Here is a 25652-nt window from a genome sequence, read left to right as displayed (position 1 = left end):
TCTGATTTTTGTAGGGGAGATCCTGTGGAGAACAGAACACGATCTTACAGGAAGAGTCACTGAAGAGGAGAAACCCTTCTCCTTTGTCATCAGTTGCGGAACAGCAAATGAATATGGGATTCACATCATTAAAATAAGTACAGTCTGTACTAAAACAACCATGATTGGTACCACTAACAACACAACTATCAAGTGAAATGACCACCATTTCTCGAGGATTCAAATACTTGTTTCTATCTAAAATTCTTGCAGAAAACAACATATCTGACATATTACTGAGCAATAATTTGTGTATTCAAAGTAGTTCTGTGTTGAATTTGCTCAACGCAGACAGAAAGAAATTCTAGGAACACAGTTCTACTTGTTCCAGCCGTTTTAATGAACACAACATTTTTAAAGGTGAATCCACACTGTAAAGTTACCCTCATCTTGCTGAGATTTCTGTAGTCATAGTAGCTTTCATACTGCTCAGCAAGTTTCCTACAGAGTATTATTCCGTTCTCCCAACACTGTGGACAAATAAAAAAGGACAATGTAAATATACGTTGTTATGGTTTCACATAAATGCTCATTGACATTGTATTTCCTACTGCAAATCAACGCAAATCACATCCCTTAATGTATTGTGAATATAGAGAGAGAGACACACACAGGAAGTTAGCGGGCCAATAACTTCTCATGTATCTCTAGCTATTATTCTAAGTATTGGAATTAGGTTACCATTTACTGAGAATAGATACAACTATTCTTAAGTGCTTGGGAAAGAATAAATTCTAACATCAAAGTGCTTGTGAAGCAAGATTACTATTCATAGATACCCTCTGTTATCTGTCAGATACAGTACTGCTGGTATGTGTGGTAGTAATACATCCATTCATGTGTAAGGTATTATGGAATATCCTCGAAGATTACGTTGTATGGGAAACCACAAATCAGATCAACAATGAAAGATTGGCAGAGTACTAAATAAGCTATGATAATTATATCACGTTATTAAGGATGAATGTATAATGTGTAAGATATGCTGCTGAATAACCTTATGTTGTGTTTTATATTTGGTAATATTGATATTACGGTCTTCAAATATTTATTTTATCATTAAAGAATGGCATTAAAAATTGTATCCAAAAGCAACATTATATGGCCTGAAGGACTTGCTTAGTGGCAAGAATGCTGCCTCTGTCGCTGATGGACCTCATTTCAAATCCCAGTGTCAGCCTTTCCTGTGGACATTTATTTCCTTGTGACTCAGGCAACAAAACTTAGATTGTAATTACGCTGCAAGATCTACGCTTTTAATCTAACGTTTGCCGGGAGCTGGCCGGGAGCGCCGCGGGTCTGCTCTCCGTTTAAAAACGGATTTTCCAGCGTGGCGGCCGCTTCAATAGATTGTATTGTATTGTATGTCTTTATTTATATAGCGCCATTAATGTACATAGCGCTTCACAGTAGTAATACATGTGGTAATCCAATAAATAACAGATAATATAAATAACAGATCATGGGAATAAGTGCTTTAGACATAAAAGTAACATTTCGGAAGAGGAGTCCCTGACCCGAGGAGCTTACAGTCTAATTGGTAGGTAGGTAGAACGGACAGAGACAGTAGGAGGGAGTTCTGGTAAGTGCGTCTGCAGGGGGCCAAGCTTTATGTATCATGGGTTCAGAATATCCACAGAGCTATTCATATGCTAATGGCGCTTACTATTGAAAGCGCCCGAGGCGCGGGAAAACCGGCCGGTTCTCGGTCGAAGACTGCCGCGCGCCGCCCGCGCTATTTTTAAAATGCGGGGGCAGCCGCATTAGGTTTAGCCCGGTCGCCACTGTATATGGCAGTAACTAAATGGGAAGATTCACTAAGTGCCGATGTGGGGTATTACACCCTGATCTGGCGGTAACTGCCAAGTCAATGGGTTGTTTTTATATGCATTTATCAATATTCAGTATGTAGGAAAATAGGAAAAACAGCAGCTCAAGCAAAAACATTTCAATATATATCCGTACAGTTACAATAATGTGTGCCATTATTTTAAATTGGTATCTGTAATTTGAATATGCTATAATGCGTATTTAGGGCTAACACATCTGGAGTTGTATGGATGGTACACAACAAGTTTGTTCCTGATCAAATGCAGTGGTGTTATCTATTCTCCTATAAAAGTGATCATACATTCATTTTACAAAGCCATCCATCTAAGAAACTGTAACAGGCTTTATACCGAGTACATACAGTTAACATTTGAAAACAGAACATTATAATTCTGAACAGAATTGTAACATGCTTACTTTTCCCCTGTCAAAGTTCTGGATAATTGTCATGTGAATGTACTCCTTGCGTTGCCATTCTGTTTGCATTGGGTAGTTGAGAAATTCTCTTAGTGGACGATCAGACCATTCCAATAACTCATCATAGAGCAAAAGAGTGTAGGCAGCCTCTAAAAGGTAAGATAAAAGGGTTAACATCAAATCTCGCAACTTACCGTTAAAATACATCAGGTCCTTTTTTTTGTAATAATGAAAATAAATAACGTGCCATCGTTATTTCCCAGTGCTCTACAAAACTACACTCAGTTCCTTATGAATGTACAGTAGGTCTAAAGAAAATAATAATTTATCCTCTTAGTTACCTGTGAAGTTTTGAGCTTTCATGTGCAGATCATATAGTTTATGAATATAACGTATGTACATCTCTTCTTTGTTCAACTCTGTTTTGTAAAAGTTCTGAAATAAATGAATATACACTGTGATTATTTGTAAATCATTAAAATAGGATGCAGAAAATGTGTTACATTGATATATTTTAAATGTCTGCCTTTCTATTAGGAAGTCAATTCTACCTAGATGGTACTCATACCAAAATAAATGCACATTCAACACTACTGGAAATGCAATGCATCTGAGCTGCTTAGGAAATACTTCTACAGCAGTAAATTCATTTAACAGCAACATTTTTTACAGTAAACTGGTTCTCACAGAGATTCCTGTGGCATACACTATTGCTCAATCTTATATTGTACAGGCAGAATTTACTATACATGGAAATGTGGAGGAACACAGACCCTGCAATAAAAGGGAGGAAAACATACAGTATATAGAAAACAATTTTCCACCATGAAATAGTCAGTAGAAGGAACCTATGTGGTTGCCAAAGCTGCACAATAGCTTCATCTATAATAAACTCTAACGTTGAGCCACTAAAAGGTATCACAACCTACGTTGAATTCACAAAACAATAATGAAAGATTAACAGTTTTATTATTTAGGAAGATCACATTAGTTTTTAGCATATTTTGAATTCACATCACATTTGTACATTGTAATCGTGCTTAAGTATATGCACTATCAGCATTTTTAGAAGGTGTTCCTGTGTTTGTGTTACAGTGGCCAATAATAATTAGCATTTTAGAATTAGACTCGTATGTCCTGATCAAAGTATCTTAGTAGCTACCACAGATTGTCCCAAACATTATTTCTCTTTCAGCCTCTTATGATTGGTTAGTACTTACCAGCAACACAAGGCAAAATTCACTTTACAGTATATTATTATTGAGGAGAATATCATTGAGATGTGACACAAAAGCAGTTCCAGATGTAAAAATGGTTCGCTTCAAAGTGCAACAATTCACATACTGCAATGAAGAAGCAGTTCTGTTTTGCACTCATTTGAAAGCACACATTTACCCATACTGTATATAAAACTGAATTCGCTCTTACCATAGCCCCATAGGATTTATGGTAAACGCTGTCTGATTGCTAAAAATAACAAACCTTGCTCAGATGTCAAGTCCTGCTGTTGCCAGCACGGCTGTTGCAAGTACATCTCATTATTTTAGACAAGTTCACATCTTAACCTTTTCCCAGCGTACAGTTTGTAATAGCATATTGTTAGCATATTAAGGATCTTCAATCTTTGAGTTTTCTCCTCACTCGTAATTGCTTGGGTTATAAGGACAAAATGTATCTGCTTCAGCTCTTCCCTACCTGCATCAAACGCACTTAACATTATTACATCATTACAGCCTGACAATATTTTTTAATTCAGCCACTGTGCTACCATTGTAGGTTTTTAACAGGGTGACAAATTCATGCATGCAAATTAAGGGGGAAAACATTACCAGGAAAAATATCTCCAGCACAAATCTCAGAAAGTAAAATGAAAATCATACCAACAAGCTAACGGTGCAGCCAATCTTCTTCCCATCAACCTCCCCCATTTTCATGCAGTCTCTGAAATTAGAGTAAGAAACACAATTGTTAATAGAGAAAAGGACAACTATCTCCTTATTTCTGAATAGATCTGGCAAGATGCACAGACGACCAATAAGTTACTGCAATGCTAAACATCATGCCTGCAAAAAGTGTACGAAATACATGGTTTCAGTTGACTTCTTTTACTCCAACAGCATGAGTGGCTTTTGTCTGAGGAAGGGGCTGTGTCCCCAAAATGTTACTTTGGCTCTGCCTAGTACCCTGCAGTAATCCCTAGCAATTTTTGCATAATTACTTGTGTGCTGCCACCTTTTTCTATATTACACTACTATAGGCTTCTAAAATGGAACATAGCAGCATTAATGCATTTTTCCTTAGAGAACCAGTATATATATATGAGATTATAGACCTTTACACATACTATTGTAAAACTGTAAGGTCTCCGTAGCAGGGGCCTCGTAAAAATAAACGTTATCCAACATGTGAAAATACAGATTCTTTGTTCCTATAATTATAGGTTCGACACCGGTTTCTTTGCAGTTCCAAATATCATTTATTATTCTAGAGGCAGTTACAAATACATCTCCGGCATTTACAGGTTAAGAATGGAGAACATATCCTATGGGCTATGTATTTTCTGTTCTGGCATATCTACTCTAAACAGGATTCATATAGTTATTTCCATAGGTACTAAATTTACCTATGCATAGCTTGTTAGAATACAATTACAATAATACAATCTTTGCCCGGGCACAAAGCCTATCTTTTCTTGGCCTTGGACAGACTTCATGTTGTACTATATATATACCCAATATAAACTTTAAACAATTCACTTGTTCTAACTTTTCTACAAAATAAGTTGTTTCCCTTTAAATGTGTTCTTAAATTATACAATCTTTCTCTATTCAGTCTGAATAGAGCGTGGAGAAACAAAATGGATACAACCAGACAAAATGGATTCCGAACCACTTGAATTTCATTTACACCTCTCTTTTTATCTTATTGAACTCATATTGACATTACGAGTTCCTTTGTATACTGTACATTTGCATTACTTTTACTTCAACCTCTATCCCTATTGTGAAAGCTTTAGCAGAGGTAAAATCAGCTGTAAATGTTAAGATTTTGTTTGAATATGAATATTTTTACATTAAAATATATTCATTACAATGGATAAGCACTCGAGACATGCAACTGGGAGCAGGGGTAGGAGAGTTAAATAGAGGACCAAGTTACCTACAAATAGAGTCACTTACAGTATACTCCACATGGAAAGATCACTACACAGCTGAAATATATATCTAGCATATTTAAATTAGTCTGTTTCCCAGATATATCAGGTGTGTTCCTACTGTAGGCATCTCTCCACGTGAAGTATAATAGGTGGTTCTATTTGGAGGTATATAAGTCAATAGGTCTGCCACTAAACAGGAATAGCATTAATGAGAATAGCATTACTTATAATACTTCACGTGGCGAGACACCTTAGATACCGGAGAAATAAGCTCATTTAAATATGCAAAATATATTCAAATTATTAAAATTAGAATAATTTCAAGGTATTTCAACGTGGAGTATGTGATTCTATTAGGAGGTATTGAAGTAAATGTTCACCGCTCCCCACTATTTGAGAAGCCGGTTTTTCCATGTGCCTGTGCAGGACAGGTCCATTGTGACCATTCTCCCTCCACTGCAGAGGTAAATGAGAATTTTCACAGGTAGTGTTAGGATCTGCATACTGGTCATGCTGGGAAGTGGCTGCAGGCTTATAACGCTTTGGCCAAAGCGTTTAACTAAATGACCTTTATTCATGAGAATACCAACATTGAAGTATTTAACTATGTATTTTGTCACATTGGATGTAGCATTTAGTATTTTTGTCTTTTGTTGTATACATTTGGCCACGCACAGTAGCACTCCTTTTGACACTAATATATATATGATGTGGTGTGTCTGGGGTTAGAGTTTGCTGGGATTGTGTGTTTATAGAAGTAAATGGGTCTGTTAAAAAGGCCTCTCCTTCCAGTCCTATCCCAGGTTCATAATAATAAAAGTGATCCACACTGCTTGAGATTTTTTATTTCTTTGAAGCTTACCTGAACCTAATTGGGAGACAACGTTACAGCTTTCTATTGGTGACCACAGTGGCCATCTACAGTATTTTTTTATTTTTTTTTAGAAAACTACAATACATTAAAAATCTTGTTGCTCAGGCACTGGGGGTTCCCCCCCCCCTCACCCTCCCCCAGACATCGGGGGACAAGGGATGAGCTCTGTAGGCCACATGGTTCAGGTAAGCCTTTTAAGAAAATGTTAATCCTTTTCAGGGAGAACTGCTGCTTTAAAAATGCCTGGTGAATTTTTGGCAAAACTGAGATTTTCCACAAAAAAAAAAAAAAGAGAGAATTTTGTGAATCTCTAATAAGTACCCCCATCTCCTTTATTTTTACCATTAAAACATCTTTTGGTTGCTGTTTTTAGCAATCAATCAGAACCTTTGTAAGTTCTGCAATTACATTTTGGACATATGAATTGTTAAAAATGTTCCTCATTGGGTAGGTTAAAATGGCCACTATCAACCACACTCATTAAGACAACAGAGGTTGCCATGATAACATCTGATGACAGTAAAATAATAAACAAGTTACACAAATTGAAGATTCTGAAACATTTATAAGTGAGATATAGATCATCACAATATGAACGGTCAGATTATGTTATGACGTAATTTTTATTTTTGGCAGGAGTGCTGCTTAAATTCAATAAAGTGGGCTGCTTTTGACCCTGTGTTTTTAGTTCCTCCATAGGATTTTTTATTTTTATTTAACCACTTGTAGTATTGTATAGTTTCCTCTGGTGCACCAGAAAGGCTGCAATTCAACTACTGTCTGTTTAATGAATGTATTATGCTAGGTTGTGCACATTTGTAAACCTCCGACCTTCATTGCATCACCCCCATTGTTCTATTGTACTTTCTGAGACTGTTATTTACACAAATTAAAATAAAGTGTATTATTCAGTAACCCTATTTGCTTAATAAAAATGAAGAGTAGAATGTCACAAAATATCGCAATATTTAATTACAAAAAGGGAATAAATAAAATTGGTGAAGTACAACAGTTAATATCCTCTAAACCCTTGAATGTATACTGTACCTCAACTATTCAAATGAATTGGTTGCCTAATTATAATTGTTCACATACTTGTTAGTTAATGGCAATATCTAAATAAAAAAATGGGCTTCATTTCAGATTAATTAAAATTGCAATGCTTTCTTGATGTGGTGAAGATTCAGACTCATTACTGGGAAACGATCCCTTTTGTTACGTCACCTACTTTTCATGCTACACACCATATGCATTCTGATAATATTTGCTTTCTGCCAGATCATAAGTAGCAGAAACAACAGGAATTAAAGCATTAACTGCAATAAAGGAGAAAACACTATGTTCCCTTAGGATTATTTTTTTTCAGATTCAGGCTGTATGGAGACACAAATGTTAGGCCTCGTTCAGGGTGCCAAAGGCAGGAGTTGGAGGGCGGGCGTTCGCGAGGGCGGGCGGGCGGCAGTCTGCGTTCATGTGTGTTCATCCTCCCCAGCAGACTGTTTCAGGAGTTGAGGAGGCGGGAACGGGGTGGGGCTACAGACGGCAGCTTAGGGATACAAGTTGCAGGCTTGAAATCATTCTCAAGAATGATTTCATTGGCTGCCGAGGTACCAGTGACGCTGCTGCAGCTTCAAAAAACAAATTGGTTTGTTTATTGAAACTGTAGCCAGCGTCAACTCCGTACTTCGGAGACAGGGCAGCTGCTACCCTGACAACCAGTATTCAATTTGAATACATTGTGTCCCACGGCAGCTCGCACGTCAGCACGTCCTCCCTCCGAAGCCTGCACCCTGAACGAGGCCTTAATATTAAACAAAGAAGAAACTGTGGGCAAATCTGAATAACAGAGGTAAGCAGAAATATATCAATGTATCCAAGGAACACACTTATACATCCTCAAATTATATACATAATACATTTTCTCAAAGTTGTGAAAACATTTATGATTTTTTTTTTCTAAATGTTATATAAGGAATTACTTGAAAATCAGTGAAACTTCCGAAATATTGTTCACATCAGAACAAAAATGAAGGGGGAAAATCAACTGCTTTCTTGAACTATAAAATATTAAGTGGTGTTGTACTAGACACAATGTGACAGAGTTCAAATAGATATTGGCTACACTACAAGATTTGTGCTCAAAGAATGGATCAGAATCTTGTTAAAGATATGTTATTTTAAGCCATTACTGTTAAATATATAATTTTCTCTCATAAGGCAGAGATAATAATGTTTTGCTGCAACGTACAACACGAATCATGGATAGGATAGAAGATGCTGGTTATCTCTATATAGCTGTCCCCAAACTATCATTAGCAGGAAGATTGACCACATGTATCGGTGTTCCTCTGCAGAAATTGTTTGAGGTGACAATCTTGTGCAACACTGGGACTTCCAACACTGTCAAAATGTTCTCGTATCAAAGGCTTGTGAAAAGCATTTCATTGAATAATACTGCTGTCATTGGTTTAACATTCCAACCATTTTAGCACTTAAGTGACGTATTAGAGAAAAGATTGCCTGTAGGCCCCATCTCCCTACCACAGAAAACTGTAAATTTCTCACCTGTAGTCCAGTAACCTCTCCATGAGTCTTGTTACAGTGGCTATTAATGAGACGCCACTTTCTCTCCATGTTTCCCGCTCAATTTTTTTCAATAGGCTGAAAAATAAATGGGTTATTTTAGTATTTACACGTGACCATGAATATATTTTGTGAATGCTTACCATTTCCATCGGTTACATTTCAGGGCCTGACCAAATTAATTAGTATTGATCAGCAGTCCTATGCACGAGTAGGAAATTTGATACTTCAGTGGGTGTTCCCTTAAATGCAAGACAACACTCTGGTAAGAGAAACCATACTCTCTCAGAGCCTGCGACTTGTACTTTATAATTTATGTGCTATGGTCATAGGGATTACTCAGGAAAAGAAGGATCCAACGCTGTACGGTTTTCTAAATAAAGCTAATTTATTTGTGCCACACAATGTTTCGACTAATAGGTCTTTCTCAGCTGACTAGGCTTTCTCACTTGAGAAAGCCTATTGGTCAAAATGTTGTGTGGCACAAATAAATTAGCTTTATTTAGAAAACCGTAGAGGATTGGATCCTTCTTCTCCTGAGTATTTTCCTGGAATTACTCTGACAGGTACTCCTTGAACCAGCAGCACCGGTAAACTGTATGTATTTATTTATTTTTCATTGTGGTGTGCAGCATACTCTTTTATTTATGATCATAGGGAAACCAGTTTAAATTAAACTTAATGTTTTAGGCTACCCTTCAGTGGTGGAGTAGCCCTACAATATTGATAGGGACAAAAAATTCAGAAGAATGAGAACTAAACAACAATACTGTTGATCTCAACTTGCGATGGCAAAAACATACCAATAATTGGTAAATCCATGAACTGACACATTGGCATCTTTTTAAATCTTTCTGGGAGTCTGTAGCCTATTACAGTGCACATTACGCCAGCACTGGTGACCTTACACACTATCCACCTTTCGTTGCTTCATTAACAGCTGCTACAGATGTTAGCAGAGTATATTAAAGTAAGAAGTACAACTGCAACATTTCTAAGTTCAATGTATTATGAGCATGTTCAGGCTCTTCCATTAGCGAAACAAATGTCAGCAATATCAGTTGAGTTGATAAATATCTTACCTAGGATAAGGACCAAATAGAGGAATTCTAATCCAGGAAGCATTGACAAAAAGATTAATGTTTGGATTATCCACAAAATGAAAACAAAAAAGCAATTTATAAAAAATATATATAACGACCATATTCTGAAAAATACAAAATTAACTGGCATTGAAGGTAGTTTCATTGTTGAAAAAAAGAATATAATAAAACATCCAAAATATTTAAAGGTGGTACAGTATATCCAGGAAATACTACCTCACGTTACAATCATCATCTACTGTATTCCATTATATAGTATAACTATTCAAGTTGTTTTTCTATTCTTTCAATTTCATAAATTGTGCAACAAAGTAGAAATAATGTCAAGTTAATTCATGAAGTAAGACACAGACAACAGGCTTGTGAAGATTATGGCAATTGGCTAAATTAACATTTCGGTGCTATATCTTAAGTACATTTCAGCCTACAAATACTAATCCCTAACTATTTAGAGCACACTTTCTCAAATGGAAAAAAATGGGATTTCAATACAAATATTGATAATAATGCATTTTAACGCAGTGTGCGTATCCCTGCACATGTAATTGTGAGGCACAATAAGACCTAACATATTTACAACGTAACTGACAACTAACTACAGGTCAACAGTGTAAAAGTGATCCACAGTATCCAATCTTCCTTCAGATCGCACAATACCAGGTGAAAGTTGTTAACAGGCCAGTGAAACCAGTCAGAATAAACTGTCCCATTTGTTTTTTACAATCACGTTTTTAGGCGAGGCACATGGAGATGTGGTGATTGCCTAAAGTACCAAAGACGCTATACCGTGAATCACACCACAGACAATGCTTCTGAAGTTACTACAATTACAAATGCTCTCCCACCACAAAAAGAAAGAAAATGTGCTGTACAGTGTATGCTCCAATTCATATTCCAATTGATTCTGTTTATTAAACTTAATTAGACAGCTGGCATTCCTTCTTCACATAATTACATGTTGATTTTAGTTGCCTTCCAGCACTGTTAACTGTTTTTGCTGTGACTTGTATGATGTGTGCTGAGATCGATATATAACTCTACTGAAGAGTCCGTTTATCACAGCATTACAAATAGAATGTTTAGGACAGCAGGATTCTGGTGACTCGCAGTCCAATAGGAATCCTAATTTGTTAAAGGAGCAGTGACACGGGATATTTAAGCTGCTATTTCGATATCCCAAACTAACCAGCTGGAACTTCAACCACCACCCCCTCCCGAGGTAGGTATTATGGGAAGCAGGTGGACCCCGGAGCGGAAATTAATGCAGTTCAGCTCCAGACACCCCCTACTTCAATCGTATTTAAAAAAATTAAACATGTTTCTTGGACTGCTGCTTTAAGGTATATGGATTAAAAAAAAAAAAAAAAACATACAGATGCAGCGGCCGTTATCTGACCATTTCTCTAAAAAAAAAATTTGAGATCGCCCCGAGATCCTCCCTAGATTTGCCGCAACAGACTAATGGCCCATCGGATTAACACAGCAGGGGTCTCTGCTGTGTTAGTCCTACCGGGATCTACCTGTCTGTAAGAGATGTGCAGTAAGAGATAGGCTGAATCAGTCACTCTACCTGCGCGCCTCTAAAATGCGATCGCTGGGTTTTTTATTTAATTTTAATACTATGGTATTGTAGCAGGGGGTCTCCGGAGCTTAACCACATTGATTTCAGGTCCGGGGACCCCGTACTTCCCGAGTTACAGGCCCTGTTATGGGGTGCCGGTATCCCCACCATGTTAAAATCCTGTGGGTCACGTGAAAGTGGGATTTTAACATTGCATGTATGGGGTGCCGGAATCCCCAATGTTAATGGCTGAACCACCCATCCTGGGGCTGTTACCCCCTTCACTCATCCCCTCTGCCCCCAATAAACCTGGTAGTCTGCCTTAACCCTTTCATGCCTTAGCAGTTGGCCGCTAAGGTAATGGAGCAGCTTGCATTTTATTTTTATTCATAGTGTGCGTGAGCAGGGGGTCTCCTGAGCTGAACCAGATTGATTTCAGCCTCAGGACCCCCTGCATCCCGAGAAACAGTCCCTGTCAGATGGCGTGGGAACCATTTCTCACTCAAATGCCAGAGGATGTGTTAATCCAATGGGCCATTTAATCTGCAGAGGACCATCTCGGACCACCACCCACTATAGTGCATGTTTCAACCCGAGTAATGGTCGTATAACGCAGCGGTGCACAAACTAGGGGGTGCCAGATTATTTAGGGGGGGCGCGGACCGGCAGCCGCTGTGCACGGGCAGCAGCCAAGAAGCTCAAGCTCCGTGCTGGCTGCTTCCCTGCTCTGCTCTTGCTGCAGGGGCAGGGACTTCCCTGCTCTGCTCTGTGCTTGCTGCGGGGGCGGGGACTTCCCTGCTCTGCTCTACGCTTGCTGCTGTGCTTTCAGCTGCACACGGGGGACCAGCATGTTTAGTACTTCCCACCCCAGGTGAAAGTGTGACTGTGTTGTGTGTGTTGTGATTGAGTGTGTGTTGTGTCTGTGTTGGTTGTGGGTATTGTGATTGAGTGTGTGTGTTGTGGGTGGGTGTGTGTTGTGATTGTGTGTGTGTTGTGATTGAGTGTGTGTGTGTGTGTGTGTTGTGTCTGTTGGTTGTGGTTGTGTCTGTGTGTGTGTTGTGTCTGTGTGTGTGTGTGTGTGTGTGTGTGTTGTGTCTGTGTTGGTTGTGATTGAGTGTGTGTTGTGTCTGTGTTGGTTGTGATTGAGTGTGTGTTGTGAGTGTGTTGTGATTGAGTGTCGTGTGTGTTGTGATTGAGTGTGTGTTGTCTGTGTGTTGTCTGTGTGTTGTGTCTTTGTGTGTGTGTTGTGATTGAGTGTGTGTTGTGATTGAGTGTGTGTGTGTGTTGTGTCTGTTGGTTGTGGTTGTGTCTGTGTGTGTGTGTTGTGTCTGTGTGTGTGTTGTGTATGTGTTGGTTGTGATTGAGTGTGTGTTGTCTGTGTGGGTGTGTTGTGATACGAGTGTGTGTTGTCTGTGTGTGTTGTGATTGAGTATGTGTGCTGTGTCTTTGTTGTGATTGTGTGTGTGTGTTGTGATTGAATGCAGAGGTGCGAAACTGGGGTGCGCAAACGGCGTGCGGCAAAACCTGGTGTGTGTGGGACGGCAGACACTGTGCGCGGGAGGGCGAAATAGCGGTGCACGGGCAGCCAAGATGTGCACGGGCAACCAAGCAGATGTGCGAGGGCGGCCGAACAGGATAGTGCAGGTGGCACGTGAGGGTGTGTGTGCGCACGCGCAGGGGCTTCGGAGGTACAGGGAGGAGCATGCCCCAGCGCTGCGATGTTAAACGCCCCTCCTTACAGTGTCTGCCCTGCAATAGCGCTGTGGTCCTGCCCTCCTCCACTGGCAACCTGCTTCGCTGCGATCCTCTGCAAGCGAAAGGGTAGGCTGCCACTATATCAAATCATACTATGAATGTACAGAAATAATGTAAAAAAAACTGTGAAAACACAACATTGAAAACGGAAAAAAATAAATAATACTGTAGGTAGGAGTGTGGATGACACTGGGGACAGCAAGCCAAAGAGCAGGGAGAATAAAAAGGCAAATGGGAGAAGGAAAAAAGGGAAGGGAAAAAAAAGGGGGGGGAGAGAGGGAAGGGAGGTAGCAAAGAGGTAGATGAACGCCCCCCCCCCCCCAAAAGGATTGCCTTTGTGCACGTACGCTCTCCCAAGCATGGCGCTTGGGGAGACAAACAAAATTGACTTTGAAGCGTGCTCAGCAGCAGTCAATACACACACATAGCTACACACACACAGCTACACGCGTGCACACACACACACACACACACACACACACAAATAGCCCCAATCCACACCCCCACACCACCGCTCGTGCATGCAAAATTATGCAGAACACCCTTGGTAATGTCACCGTTCTCAGCGGCAGCGTGGACACAGCCTAATTTTGCAAGCGCGAGTTGTTGAAATAAGTATCTAGACATATTAGTATTTACATTGTACAGTAGAGGCAACGTTTATTCTAACATTTGCTGTAAACTAGCCGGGTTACATTCTGGGTATGTGCTGGGTATGTTCTGGGCTAGTTTGAGACACGTTTAAGGCATTTCTGCATTGACTAACGACCCATAGGATTAACACAGCAGGGATCCCTGGCAGTCCAATTCAGTTTGAATGGGACTGCCAGGGACCCCCGCTGTTAATCTGATAGGCCATTAATCAATGCAGAAAAGCTGGGGCTAGTTTAAGGAAAGTTTAAGGCATGTATTCAGAATGTACCTGGGTGTACCTGGGTCTTTTGGGGAATTGCCACTGGTATTTGTTAGAATAAGAGTTGCCTCTACTGTATACCGTTTAATAAAGGTTTTTTTTTTTTTCATGTGATTTTGATTACATCAGGCAGGGGGGGACCCGAAAAATTTTATTGATGAAAAGGGGGCTCAGCATAAAAAGTTTGCTCACCACTGGATAACGGCCGCTGCATCTGTATATATTGTTAGGATTTGTATTACAGCATCGTTTGTTTTTAATATTCAAGTCGCTTCATTTTTTGAAGTGTGTTTTATTATCTCAGTTTCAAATAACAGTTTTTTGTTTTTTGAAATCAGAGCTCTTGGTGTTTAACCGTGGGTTCTTGTCTTTATAAATAAATATAAAAGACTTTATTGTATATTGTTATTATTCTGTGAGTATTTGTAAAATGCCCATGGTTCCAGACCTCTCCATTTAGTATCGTTTTGTTGGCAACTATTAGTATCATTATAGCTGAGATTTGTCAATGATTTCTTAAACCAATACGCCACAGAGGATGCAGGTTTGTTTACCTTCCTCCGTGGCGCGCTTGTCTGTATAAATCAGCTGTTTGCTATTGCGCTAATGTAATCGAACGTCCATGAGAGGGGGCGGGCTGACTCTCATTGGCTGAGAGCGCCCATACGTCATTGCTGAGGAACGGAACCATGGGTATTTAAACCAGTGTATTTGTTTTGTATATTATACTCTTTGACAAAGGCCCATGCGGCTGAAACGCATCAGAGTTCCTGTTGTGCTGTTTATTATGTGCCATTAAAACTTTTTGTACCCAGTACTCTGCAACCTCCAATCATCATTTTTTTCCAAGGCTGTTGCACCGCCATTCACGACCTCTTGCATCTTGATACTCCTTCGGTAGGAGCACGCCAAGCAACACCTGGACCTCCAGTGGATTATCATGTGAGTCAATTCCATTTTCTTGCTATTCAGTTCATCAAAGTTTCACTGTTCTATGTACCTACAAGCCTGTGACACCCATATAAGATATACCTGATCAAGGCTATTGGGAGTCTATGCAAAGTGGCTTTTTATGGTTGGAAAGTGTTATTACTGATTGCGGTTATGGTGGACTATGGAGGTCTAATCTAAGAGTGCTGCTTTATTTGGAAGAACAATTACAATGATATAAGGATACATTTATGCATGGACTTTCCATGTGAGCATTGTATAGGGGATATTCCCCTTAGTCTCTTTTTCAAAACTAAGTTGTTCGCCATTTTGCTCTCAATTAGTTTTTTTCTGTTGCAAAGCTTTGTTTAGTGCACAAATGCACAGTAATCACCAGTGTTACATCAATCACAATCACATTACAAAGAACCAAGGGATTAGGCACTAACTGCTATAGATATTTTTGCTCTTGCTAGAGAGACTTTAAACATTCTAAATGCAAAAGGTTTAGTTTAACATCGCCTGCACTACATTGTCACTATGGCAAATACGGGCATATGTTAATAAGGTTGACAAAAGGCACAGCACACTCTAACTTGTGTTATTGTTGTAACCCCCTTTCCCTATGCCTATGGGAAACCACGGGCGATTACTCATGCTTCCTGTGAGGCTTACAGGAAGCCAAAGCTTCCGCTACTCGGGAGCCTGGGATGCTCTCACGATGCAGGGCCTCCACCTAAGAAGATCCCAGCGTAGGCGGTTTTGACTCCTCATAGGAAACAATACTCATTAAGAATAATACAAACAATGTAAACACACTTTACTCATACATATAATAACACCAACATAACAGTACACTGCAATACATAACAATAATAATGGTGGTTCCCCCCAAAGTACTGAGGTTGCCCTGGGCAACTGAAACCCTGATATCCGCAGAACGGTCCCACCCAAGTGTGAGGTAGCGCTACCCCCCTATGAAGTGTTGGTGCATGGTGGGTACCTTCCTGGTCAAGGGCCAGACAAGGGGATAAAGAGTGAAAGATGCTGAATCAGGTCCCACGCAGCGGGGCCTCCAACACAACACCCCACACACCTTGTCCAGGCCGCGGTCGAATCCAGGGCGCAGGACACCGCGTGGACATCCGTCCACCCGTGCAGTGGTGCTGCTGCATCTCTAATGGGAGGGTCCCGATCTGGGGCCTTCCCTACAAAACTCCGCTCACAAGGTAGGGCTATCTGGGGCCTAAGGGGCAAGATCTGGCCTAGTCCAGGAAGCTAACTGCTCCCTGGATACTACCTTCCTCCTTGCTCCTCCGTCCGACTGCCAAGGTCACCTTGATCCATGGAGAGGATATCCTGCTTCACAAGGGTTGCATCTCATCCCATTGGCTTGTTCAGCCCATGTGTTCTGTTCCCCCCTCCCCCCGAGGTTTCTGGGACTTGTAGTTCTGCCTCAGTGCATGCAGTCATTCAAAGATGGCCGTCGCTCCTGCCGAAACTGCGCATGCGCAAAATGGCCGCCCCCACAACCTCCCCGATCGTGCGGAGCTCCTCAGACTGGAAGGAGGGGGACTCCACTACATTGTATATTGGGGGTTGATATTGTATATGGATTAACTAACTATTTATTCAGCACATTATATTTTTGGGGTTTTGAGGGCTCCATCTTACTATTGTTTTGTAGTAAGCATATGGTAATAGCCACATCTTGATATGTTTCTTCTTTGTATCTTCTTTTAATTGCAGATTCCAAACATTAACGTTGTTTAAGAATATGTTTAATGGAGCAGTTCTTTCTAGGATAACCCTCTTTATTTATTTTTATGGTTATGAAGTAAAGGGTCCCCATAGATGAACCGCGTTAATTTCAGCTCCGGAGACCCCCAGGTTCCCGAGATACTTGTGATTATGTCCTGGCTCTTAAATCTCCCGCGGCATGTGAGCCAATAAGAAGCCGGGATAGTGTGACTTCCAATTGACCCCAATTCCCGCTGAAGATTTAAACCTCCATTTTGTTTCTCCTGCAGGAGATAGTACTGAGGTCACCTCTGGAGGCATCTTCCTTAGGTCCTAAAAGCTGAAATTAATGCAGATTAGCTTTGGGAGACCCCCTGCTTCCTGATCTTGTTAAAAAATAGGCAGGACTAGACCTTTAATTGAAAATAAAACCCTGAGAAATACATATATACAGATGTGCAGAATTCAACAAGAATCAATCCACTATTGTCAATCATGTATACAGTATTTTATAAACAGATATCAGACCTAACAGGTATTCAAAAATAATTTTGAACAAATCGCAATTTGTAACTTTATTTTTCTATGTGAAGGCACAAAATACCTAAATTAGATGGATATTGGTGCTATGCATAGGAAAGGCAATTATTTTTGCTCAGTGCTCTTTTTCTATCTCTAAAAAAAAAAATCGAAAACATCACACCTCTCCAAAATATCCACTCACCAATATTTGTATCACCTAAACAATTACCACAGCTTACAAAGTTTGCATTGCTGTCATACAGTATATGCAGGAGTTCACTCCAGTCCCTTTAAGCAAAGGTATCAGTGTAAGCAAACATCTTATAGATTCTCTTTCTTCCTGCAGGAGTGTGTTACACAAAGACTAGTTTCCATGAAATTGTTTCATGGAAATAGAGAGAAACTGCAGGCAATACTTCTGTGCTATCTCATTTTTGATATGGAAAGACAAACCATACTGGCCGGCAATTGTGAAGCCGTGATGTCCTGCATCGCAACTTTAATGGCAGTTACCGGCAGACCAGCGTGATGTCCTGTATTGTGGCATCATGACTTCGGGCCACTATTTAATATTCAGTCAACTACAGAGCAATTATTCAGTCAGACATTCAGTAGTCCTTTAAGCAGTGTATTCATTTTTTTTTTTTAATTATTATTACTATTATTATTAACTGTTACTTCTGTAATTCCCTGCCAAGCTCCATGTCTAAACAAAGTGAGAAAATAGAAATATTGATAGTATAGATAAAGAGATCCTGGCAAAATTTGTAGACATTAAGAATTTTTTTTAAAGATACTGTATTATATTTCCATTTTAAATTAGTATAAAGGCTTAACAATAACCTCCATCATTCCCCTTTTTGTCATTTGTAATATCTGCAAGAGTATGCAAAGCTTATTGAATGTGTAGCAAGCTCATGAATAGGAGCATTCTTACTCTGTGTGCCCTGTTGTAAATTGTTTTTATTCTACTGTATATGACACATGCCATGTTATAAGTTCTTTGTGACTCTCATGGGTTTTTTCTATGTGAGCGGCGATTGTATAGAACAGTTTATTTTAGCTGAGCCACATTGTTGTCATACAAATACAGGTGGCAGGAGGGTTCACTGCTGATGGTGGATAGGTAGCTGCCACTTAGTATACTGTGGGGGAACTGGATGGCTGCCATACGTGGCGACTGGAACTAAGGGTGCAGGGGTGCTGCAGCCCCTGTGTTTATACATTTTGACATTATGGAAATGTATGTTAATGATTTCATATGTACATCACCACATCAAAAAATACTTCCTGCAAGTCTGCTGCCTTTGGGTGAATGATTGGGTGTCTGGATACGTGGTTGTGAGCATGTGAATTAATAAAGGGAATTAACTGGTCTGCTGACAAATATATGAGTGCATTAGGTGGATGAATAGAGGTCTATGAGACAGTGAATGAATGAATGAATGAGGATATCTTTGAGAGATTTGATGAGAGAGGTTATCCATAAGAGAAGGGATAAATTAACAAGTGCCTATGACAGTGATTGGCAAGAGAGTAGATATTTTGTTACTGAGTGAACAGTCAATGGATAGTTAGTTGACTAAGAGTTACTAGATGGAAGCCTGTGAGTCACTGGACATTTAACTGTGTGAGACAAGAAAGTGTGCATATAAATGGCGACTATATTGTTCGGTTTGTTGAAAAATCTAAGTTCAATGTCATTTAATGGCTACTATTTATCATTTTTTTAGATCCATTTTCCCTCTCCGGAGGTATGTTTGGAAAAGAGAGCAGGAGAGGATTCCAGAGAAAGATTACAAAGTGAAAGAGAAAATCACCTATCAGCATTGGAAAAATTCCCCCTATGTGGACTTCTACTTGGAATTGAATCCCCAATTTACTACATTTACTACATTTTGCACCTTAGAATACTTTAAGGTCTATATACTTAATCATGTCTCATGATGTACTAAGCACTAGCACTATATAGTAAATACATTTTGGGCGATTATGCCGCTTTTCTCACCTACTGTACAATGCTTTTCCACAAGACATGCAGTGGCCACTTATTGCCCCAAGATCTACATACTGAGAGGGCAGGAAGGAAGGAGGCAGAAGAAGCATTGTATGAAGTAATTACTATACTGTGGCGGTGGCCCGGTGGGCTTTGATGAAGATACAAATTGTTTTTGGCTTTTGCCTATCATTTTCATTCCTGGTCACCCCATCTCCCATCAGCCAGAACTGGGCTACTTAACTGACTCTACGTACACTTTTTAAAATATAATAACTACAGTATTATTTTTTACGTATTAACAGTGCAAGTTATCCTAATAGGTAGAGTGGGTACATTCAGGTTGCAAAAATCATCACAACATGGACACTAGATTCCAATCATGGTGCCTTCTGGCTGCCTGTTTTATTTGCAAGGTTTATAATTCCCCAATTTTTCCAATGAGCAAATTTTCTGCAATACGACACATGATACTATATATACATATAGTATCATGTAATGTATTGCAGATAATTGTTTTATATATATATATATATATATATATATATATATATATATATATATATATATATATATATACAATTTTCTGCAATACGACACATGATACTATATAGTACCATGTAATGTATTGCAGAAAATTGTGTATATATATATATACACACACACACACACACACACACACACACACACACACACACACACACACACACACACACACACACACACACACACACACACACATATATACATACACTCAGCACCATTTGTAACCAAATGAGAGTTCTTTTCAGCAGGGGTCATATTTTAGAGATCTTTCTAGATAGGAAAATAAACATTTAGATGTCAATGTCATTGCAGTGTAGAGCAACACCCAGGTAGAGCTCAGCTTCAATAAGCTGTATAGATAAAGACTTCTACCGCCAGTGATTAGTATCTCAACAAAACTGTAGGAGATGCAGTACAGAGGAGCACACAGAAATGCCTGGCAAGAACTAATAATAAAAACAGTCTTGTTGCAGACGATTACATATGAGAAATTCATAAGCTTCCAAAAAATCTCAGTGTCTGCAACAACAAAAACAGCAATCCCAGGCTCAGATGAATGTACAAATATTAAATATTACACACAAAAAATCCTGCAGCTATTAAATAAACATTGAGGATCTGCTCTGATTAGCCACAGTGAATATCTGTTCGTCAAAAAACAATCATCTCTAACACTGGCAGAGAAGTCTGTTTGTCATGACAAATGCCTTTTCTTTCCTGGCTATTTAAATCAATATAGAGGACCATCTAATGAAGCATCTGCCTGTTACCTACTTTACCTTAGCCTGAAAAACACTGTACGCCAACTCACCACCCACACGAGCATCTTTATCTCTTTCAATAATACATTACCACTTAACAGACAATATACATAGCTGTCCTCAATTACAGTGCCCAAAAATAGCAACATTTACATAAGTAATTAACACATTTAGGTGACTGAATTGTAATTTGAACAAATAAAAAATAAAAAAAAAGGTTTTATTTACAACAAGCACATTTATCTATGCAAATCCCAACCTGGTGAATAATGTTTTAATTTGTTACTTACATACTGTTGAAGAGCTCCCGGTACGTTTCGTCACCTTTTCCTTCAGACATTAGGCTATCCAATTTGTCAATTAGCTTTGCTTCAACCTCAAAGAGATGCATAAAAGATGCTTTGTATTATTCTGCAAGAATTCCTTCCGGGCTTAGTGCTAACTGTGTGCACTTGTAATTACAATTCAGGGTTTTTCTTCTTTGTTGATAGGTCACGTTGTCACCCGCATTAAGCTGCCACCATTCCCTGAGAATGTTTTCAGGACTAATTGTCATAGAGCAATGTGACTTTAAACTACTGGCTGAGTAGCATTAGCTCTACTGCTGCTAAGGCATCTAGCTATATATGGATTCAAACAAAAAGCAAGTGCAGCCCAACGAGATTGCCTTAATTTCTCCTGCAGGGCTTCAGCTCATGTAAAACACATTTTGACACATTCCTCCATTAGTATTGCCTGTTTCTATATGGGAAGTAGACCATACAGGGTTTTTTTTTCCATGTATGTTTTACCAATGGTGGTTATGCATTGTGTGAGCAACAAAGAAGAGATACATGTATATAACCTGTGTAGTGTAACTCTATGAAATAGTTAAGTAGGTATATCTGTTTTTCAGACAACACTGTTTAATGCCAGAAGAATGACTGGCTAACTATTTAATCAGTTTTTAAATATTTTACCTGTCCCAATTCTAAAATGCAGCCCCTTTTATCACAGAGGGCTTTAGTCATACAAACAATTATCATTAACATATGTCTCATTCTAGTGAATTATATTTGTGGCTATGGTGTATTGGGGCTTTGTATTTGTTTTACCTATAGTACATGTTTCTACATAACCGGTGATTATAATAATTGCATCACAGTGATTATGATATGTTCTGGTGGATGTTATTCCAAAAGCTGGAACAGTTGCCGTTGGCCCATTCCCTTGGGTATAGTCATCACTCTAGTGACATTTGTACTAAATACATGAATAACCAATAAGAAAGAGTGGGACAATGTAACATTTTACATTATAAAACAACTCTGACTACCCCCACCCTTTTCAACAGTATTAAGACTCTTCTATATTTAAAGGACAGGGACCCAAAACATTTATTGAGCTCTTTAATAATTATAACTCTTACAACCTATGGAATATATATATATATATATATATATATATATATATATATATATATATATATATATATATATATATATATACACATACATACATACCTATGTAGAAGCTGCTGCTAAAAAAAAGGCATCCTTACAAAACTAAAAGTTTTGTGTTAGGGGATTCATTTAAGTATGTTTTATTTATGGGAAAATAATGTGATTTAGTAACAGGATATGTATGGAGGGCTCCTCAACAAGTGGAGCTTTTTTAGACAAAATCCTTTAACACTTCTGAAAAGGGGCTGCATTAAAAACAATGATACAACATTTTGGTATAAAGAGTGTTCCTCTAGGAAGAGATAAAGCACTTACAGTAGATCAACTGAGAAGTGGGCAAGTAGTTGGTAAAACTATAAGGACCACATGTTAACAAAGTCATTATAGGGAAACGTCTCTTACAAATGTGTCCAAACGAAGATATATATATATATATATATATATATATATATATATATATATATATATATATACACAGTGGTTGACAAATCACCAAAAAATCTACTCGCCACACAAAAAAATCTACTCGCCACCTAGTACCAAACGTGTGCTGCTTGGGCCAATATTTACTCGCCCGGGGGTTAAATCCACTCGCCGGGGGCGAGCAAATGTATAGGTTTGTCAAACACTGTATATATATATATATATATAAGCTTGTATTTCTTTGGATTCCTGTCTACTTACTGCATGTGCTGATTTGTTTTCATGTGCCACCTGCCTGGAATATTACTGTATCATTATTCCCTCCCTGATGGATGGGCCAATACAGGTCATTTCACTTTTAATTCTAAGGATTTAGCAATCTGAATTAGGTCTTAAATTAAAATCAGAATCGAGTGAATACCAGTTATTTAGAGCACACAGCAATGATTTATTTTACATTTCCCAGTGCTACTGTGTATACATCGCTCACAACTGAGAGCCTCAGTCCAAGGGTTAACAGCAATGCTCCTGCATAGAAATCAAAGTCATTTATTTTGTGTGTACGTTTAAACAATGTTTCAAATCGATGTTCCTATGGAGCAGCATGATGGTGGGTGTAGAGAAATAGTTTGAGACAGCAGGAGAAAAATCGAGTGGGAGCTGCAGAAGTACTTGGAAGATTTAACTAGCTTCTGAGCTGGAAAATAGAAAACGTATTGGAGTGTCAAAAATGTTTGGCCAAAATAAATATAGGCTATTTTGCTTGGAGATTTTTTTTTTTTACACAGATCAAAGCAGCGTTTACCACTAACACTGGCCTCTTCTAAATCACTGCAATCGAATGCAGAACCTTTCCAAGATATGGGGTTGAAGAAGCAATGGAAGTTTAACCTCTTCAATGCCACTGATTCTTTCCTCTCCGCTTTGACTCATTGTTAGTGAGTCAAATTGAGCCAGATTTAACAAATTGGGTGCCACCTCTGGATCCTGCCTGCTGGTCTGCTTTGTGGTTTAGTGTACCCAATGAGTTTGATTTGATAGCAGTTAGGCCGAGATTCATTAAGCCAGTTTGAGAGATATCGTACCTTGATGACAAGGTAACTGCCATTCAAGGCAATGGCAGCTTCCACCGGATTGTGCTGCGATACCCCGCATCGTGGCTTGATGAACCCCAGCCTCAAAGTGCCATTTCATCAGTCAAAAGATACATTTGATATACCTGTTTAAAGTTGCCACTGCGTCTCTGCTCCCAGTCCATCATATCATGAAAGATAGGAATCATTACATTCCGCAGGTCTGGCTGAGGTATCAATGTTACCTCCAAAAATGGACCAATCAAAGCTGGAATAAAATGAAGCTTGTGCTCGCCTGTAAGACAACACAAAGGGTATAGTTATAAATGGAACTCTTCCACTGTTGCTGAATAAAACCGTCACTTAGCAACACATATTGGAGCGCGCGCACATGCATACACACACAAACCAATACATATAGTTCATGGTAAAACGTTCTGTTTACAAATGTGCTATGTCTTCCATACACCTAACAAAAGCTTTCAAACTGTTCTGGTTTCTGACCAAAAGCCCTGCCTTATTTAGCTGCCCATCTCCATTCAGTCCCTCCAACACTGATTGTAGCCCAATAAATGTCTACTGGCTCCACTCCCCAATGTTAAGGCTCTGTCCCGTGATGTCACTGGAACCCCTTTCCACAACACCTGTCTAAAGACAGAAAAAGTAGAAAATATGCACTCAATATCTTATGTATGTATGTCTTTATTTATATAGCGCCATTAATGTTCATAGCGCTTCACAGTAGTAATACAGTACATGTGACAATCATATAAATAACAAATACTATAAATAACAGGTCATGGGAATAAGTGCTTCAGACATAAAAGTAACATTTAGGAAGAGGAGTCCCTGCTCTGAGGAGCTTACAATCTATTTGGTAGGTAGGAAGAACGTACAGAGACAGTAGGAGGGCATGCTGGTAAATGCGTCTGCAGGGGGCCAAGCTTTATGTATCATGTGTATAGTATTAGCCACAGTGCTACTCATATGCTTCTTTAAGCAAGTGTGTCTTTAGGTGGGTCTTAAAGGTGGATAGAGAGGGCGCTAGTCGGGTATTGAGGGGAAGGGCATTCCAATGATGTGGGGTAGTGAGTGAGAAAGGTTTAAGACTGGAGAGGGCTTTAGATACAAAGGGGGTAGAGAGAACACATCCTTGAACAGAACGCAAGAGTCGGGATGGTGCATAGCGAGAAATTAGGGCTGAGATGTAAGGAGGGGCAGAAGAGTGTAAAGCTTTAAAAGTGAGGAGGAGAATTGAGTGTGAGATGGGGGATTTGATAGAAAGCCAGGAGAGTGATTTAAGCAGGGGAGGCGGTGAGACAGATTTAGGAAAGATGTATCATTAACTTTCAAATGCTATCACCTATTGTATGAGTCATATAAGGAGCTTGTCGAACAGTTCAAATATTTAGCTAATAAATCTGACATGATATTACATCATATGAAACAAATTTGTGTCTTGCCTTATTTCTCATTAGGATGGGTTGTGTGTCAGAGACGAATATCTCAGCATTTCCACGCTTTTGCTAATCATTGCTGGAGGGTCATAATGTTCCTTTTAACATTTTGTATTTATGCGTGTGTGTATGTATAATTAAAATGTATATAGAGTGTCAGTGTAAGCAGCGCTGGAGGAGAATGTTGTCATTTATACAAAGATTAATAGTAAGACAACAGACAGATTTCAGGAGGACAGATGAAGATACGCAAGGGACAGAGGTGCGAGGTATTAACATTTTTTTAAATTTTCCATGTTTTTTTATTTTATCAATTAAAAAAAGAAATCCACCGCAACAGACCTCTATTCTGTTTTTACAGGCTTGGAACCAGGATATCATCCAGAGCTGAATCACACTATTTTCAGTTCCAGTGACCCTCCGGTTACCGGCATTACTTTCTGTTTTTTAAAGGGGATTTAAATAGCCATCCAATAGGAAGAAAAAAACGTCGATGTCGCAGCTTTCTATTGGTCCGAGATTTGGCTGCT

General features: G+C 39.1%; 1 protein-coding gene across 5 annotated transcripts in view; it reads right to left on the bottom strand.

Annotated features, from left to right (window-relative positions):
- Positions 1-25652, bottom strand: part of DOCK4 (dedicator of cytokinesis 4) — a 446778-nt gene that overhangs the window by 48245 nt on the left and 372881 nt on the right. For 4 of the 5 annotated variants that reach the window (XM_075600022.1, XM_075600024.1, XM_075600026.1 and 1 more), the window contains 8 exons: positions 23812-23960; positions 21018-21103; positions 9983-10009; positions 8883-8978; positions 4167-4227; positions 2628-2721; positions 2287-2435; positions 423-509 (listed from right to left, as the gene is read on the bottom strand). In XM_075600022.1, coding sequence (XP_075456137.1) covers positions 423-509; positions 2287-2435; positions 2628-2721; positions 4167-4227; positions 8883-8978; positions 9983-10009; positions 21018-21103; positions 23812-23960 — 749 coding nt within the window. The remainder of the gene's footprint in view (positions 1-422; positions 510-2286; positions 2436-2627; positions 2722-4166; positions 4228-8882; positions 8979-9982; positions 10010-21017; positions 21104-23811; positions 23961-25652) is intronic. The other variant, XM_075600023.1, reaches the window with a different exon arrangement.

The sequence above is a fragment of the Ascaphus truei genome, chromosome 5, assembly GCF_040206685.1.
Source record: "Ascaphus truei isolate aAscTru1 chromosome 5, aAscTru1.hap1, whole genome shotgun sequence".
Lineage (NCBI taxonomy): Eukaryota > Metazoa > Chordata > Amphibia > Anura > Ascaphidae > Ascaphus > Ascaphus truei.
The sequence above is the reverse complement of the archived record's forward strand: the minus strand, read 5'-3'. Positions and strand labels throughout refer to the sequence as shown.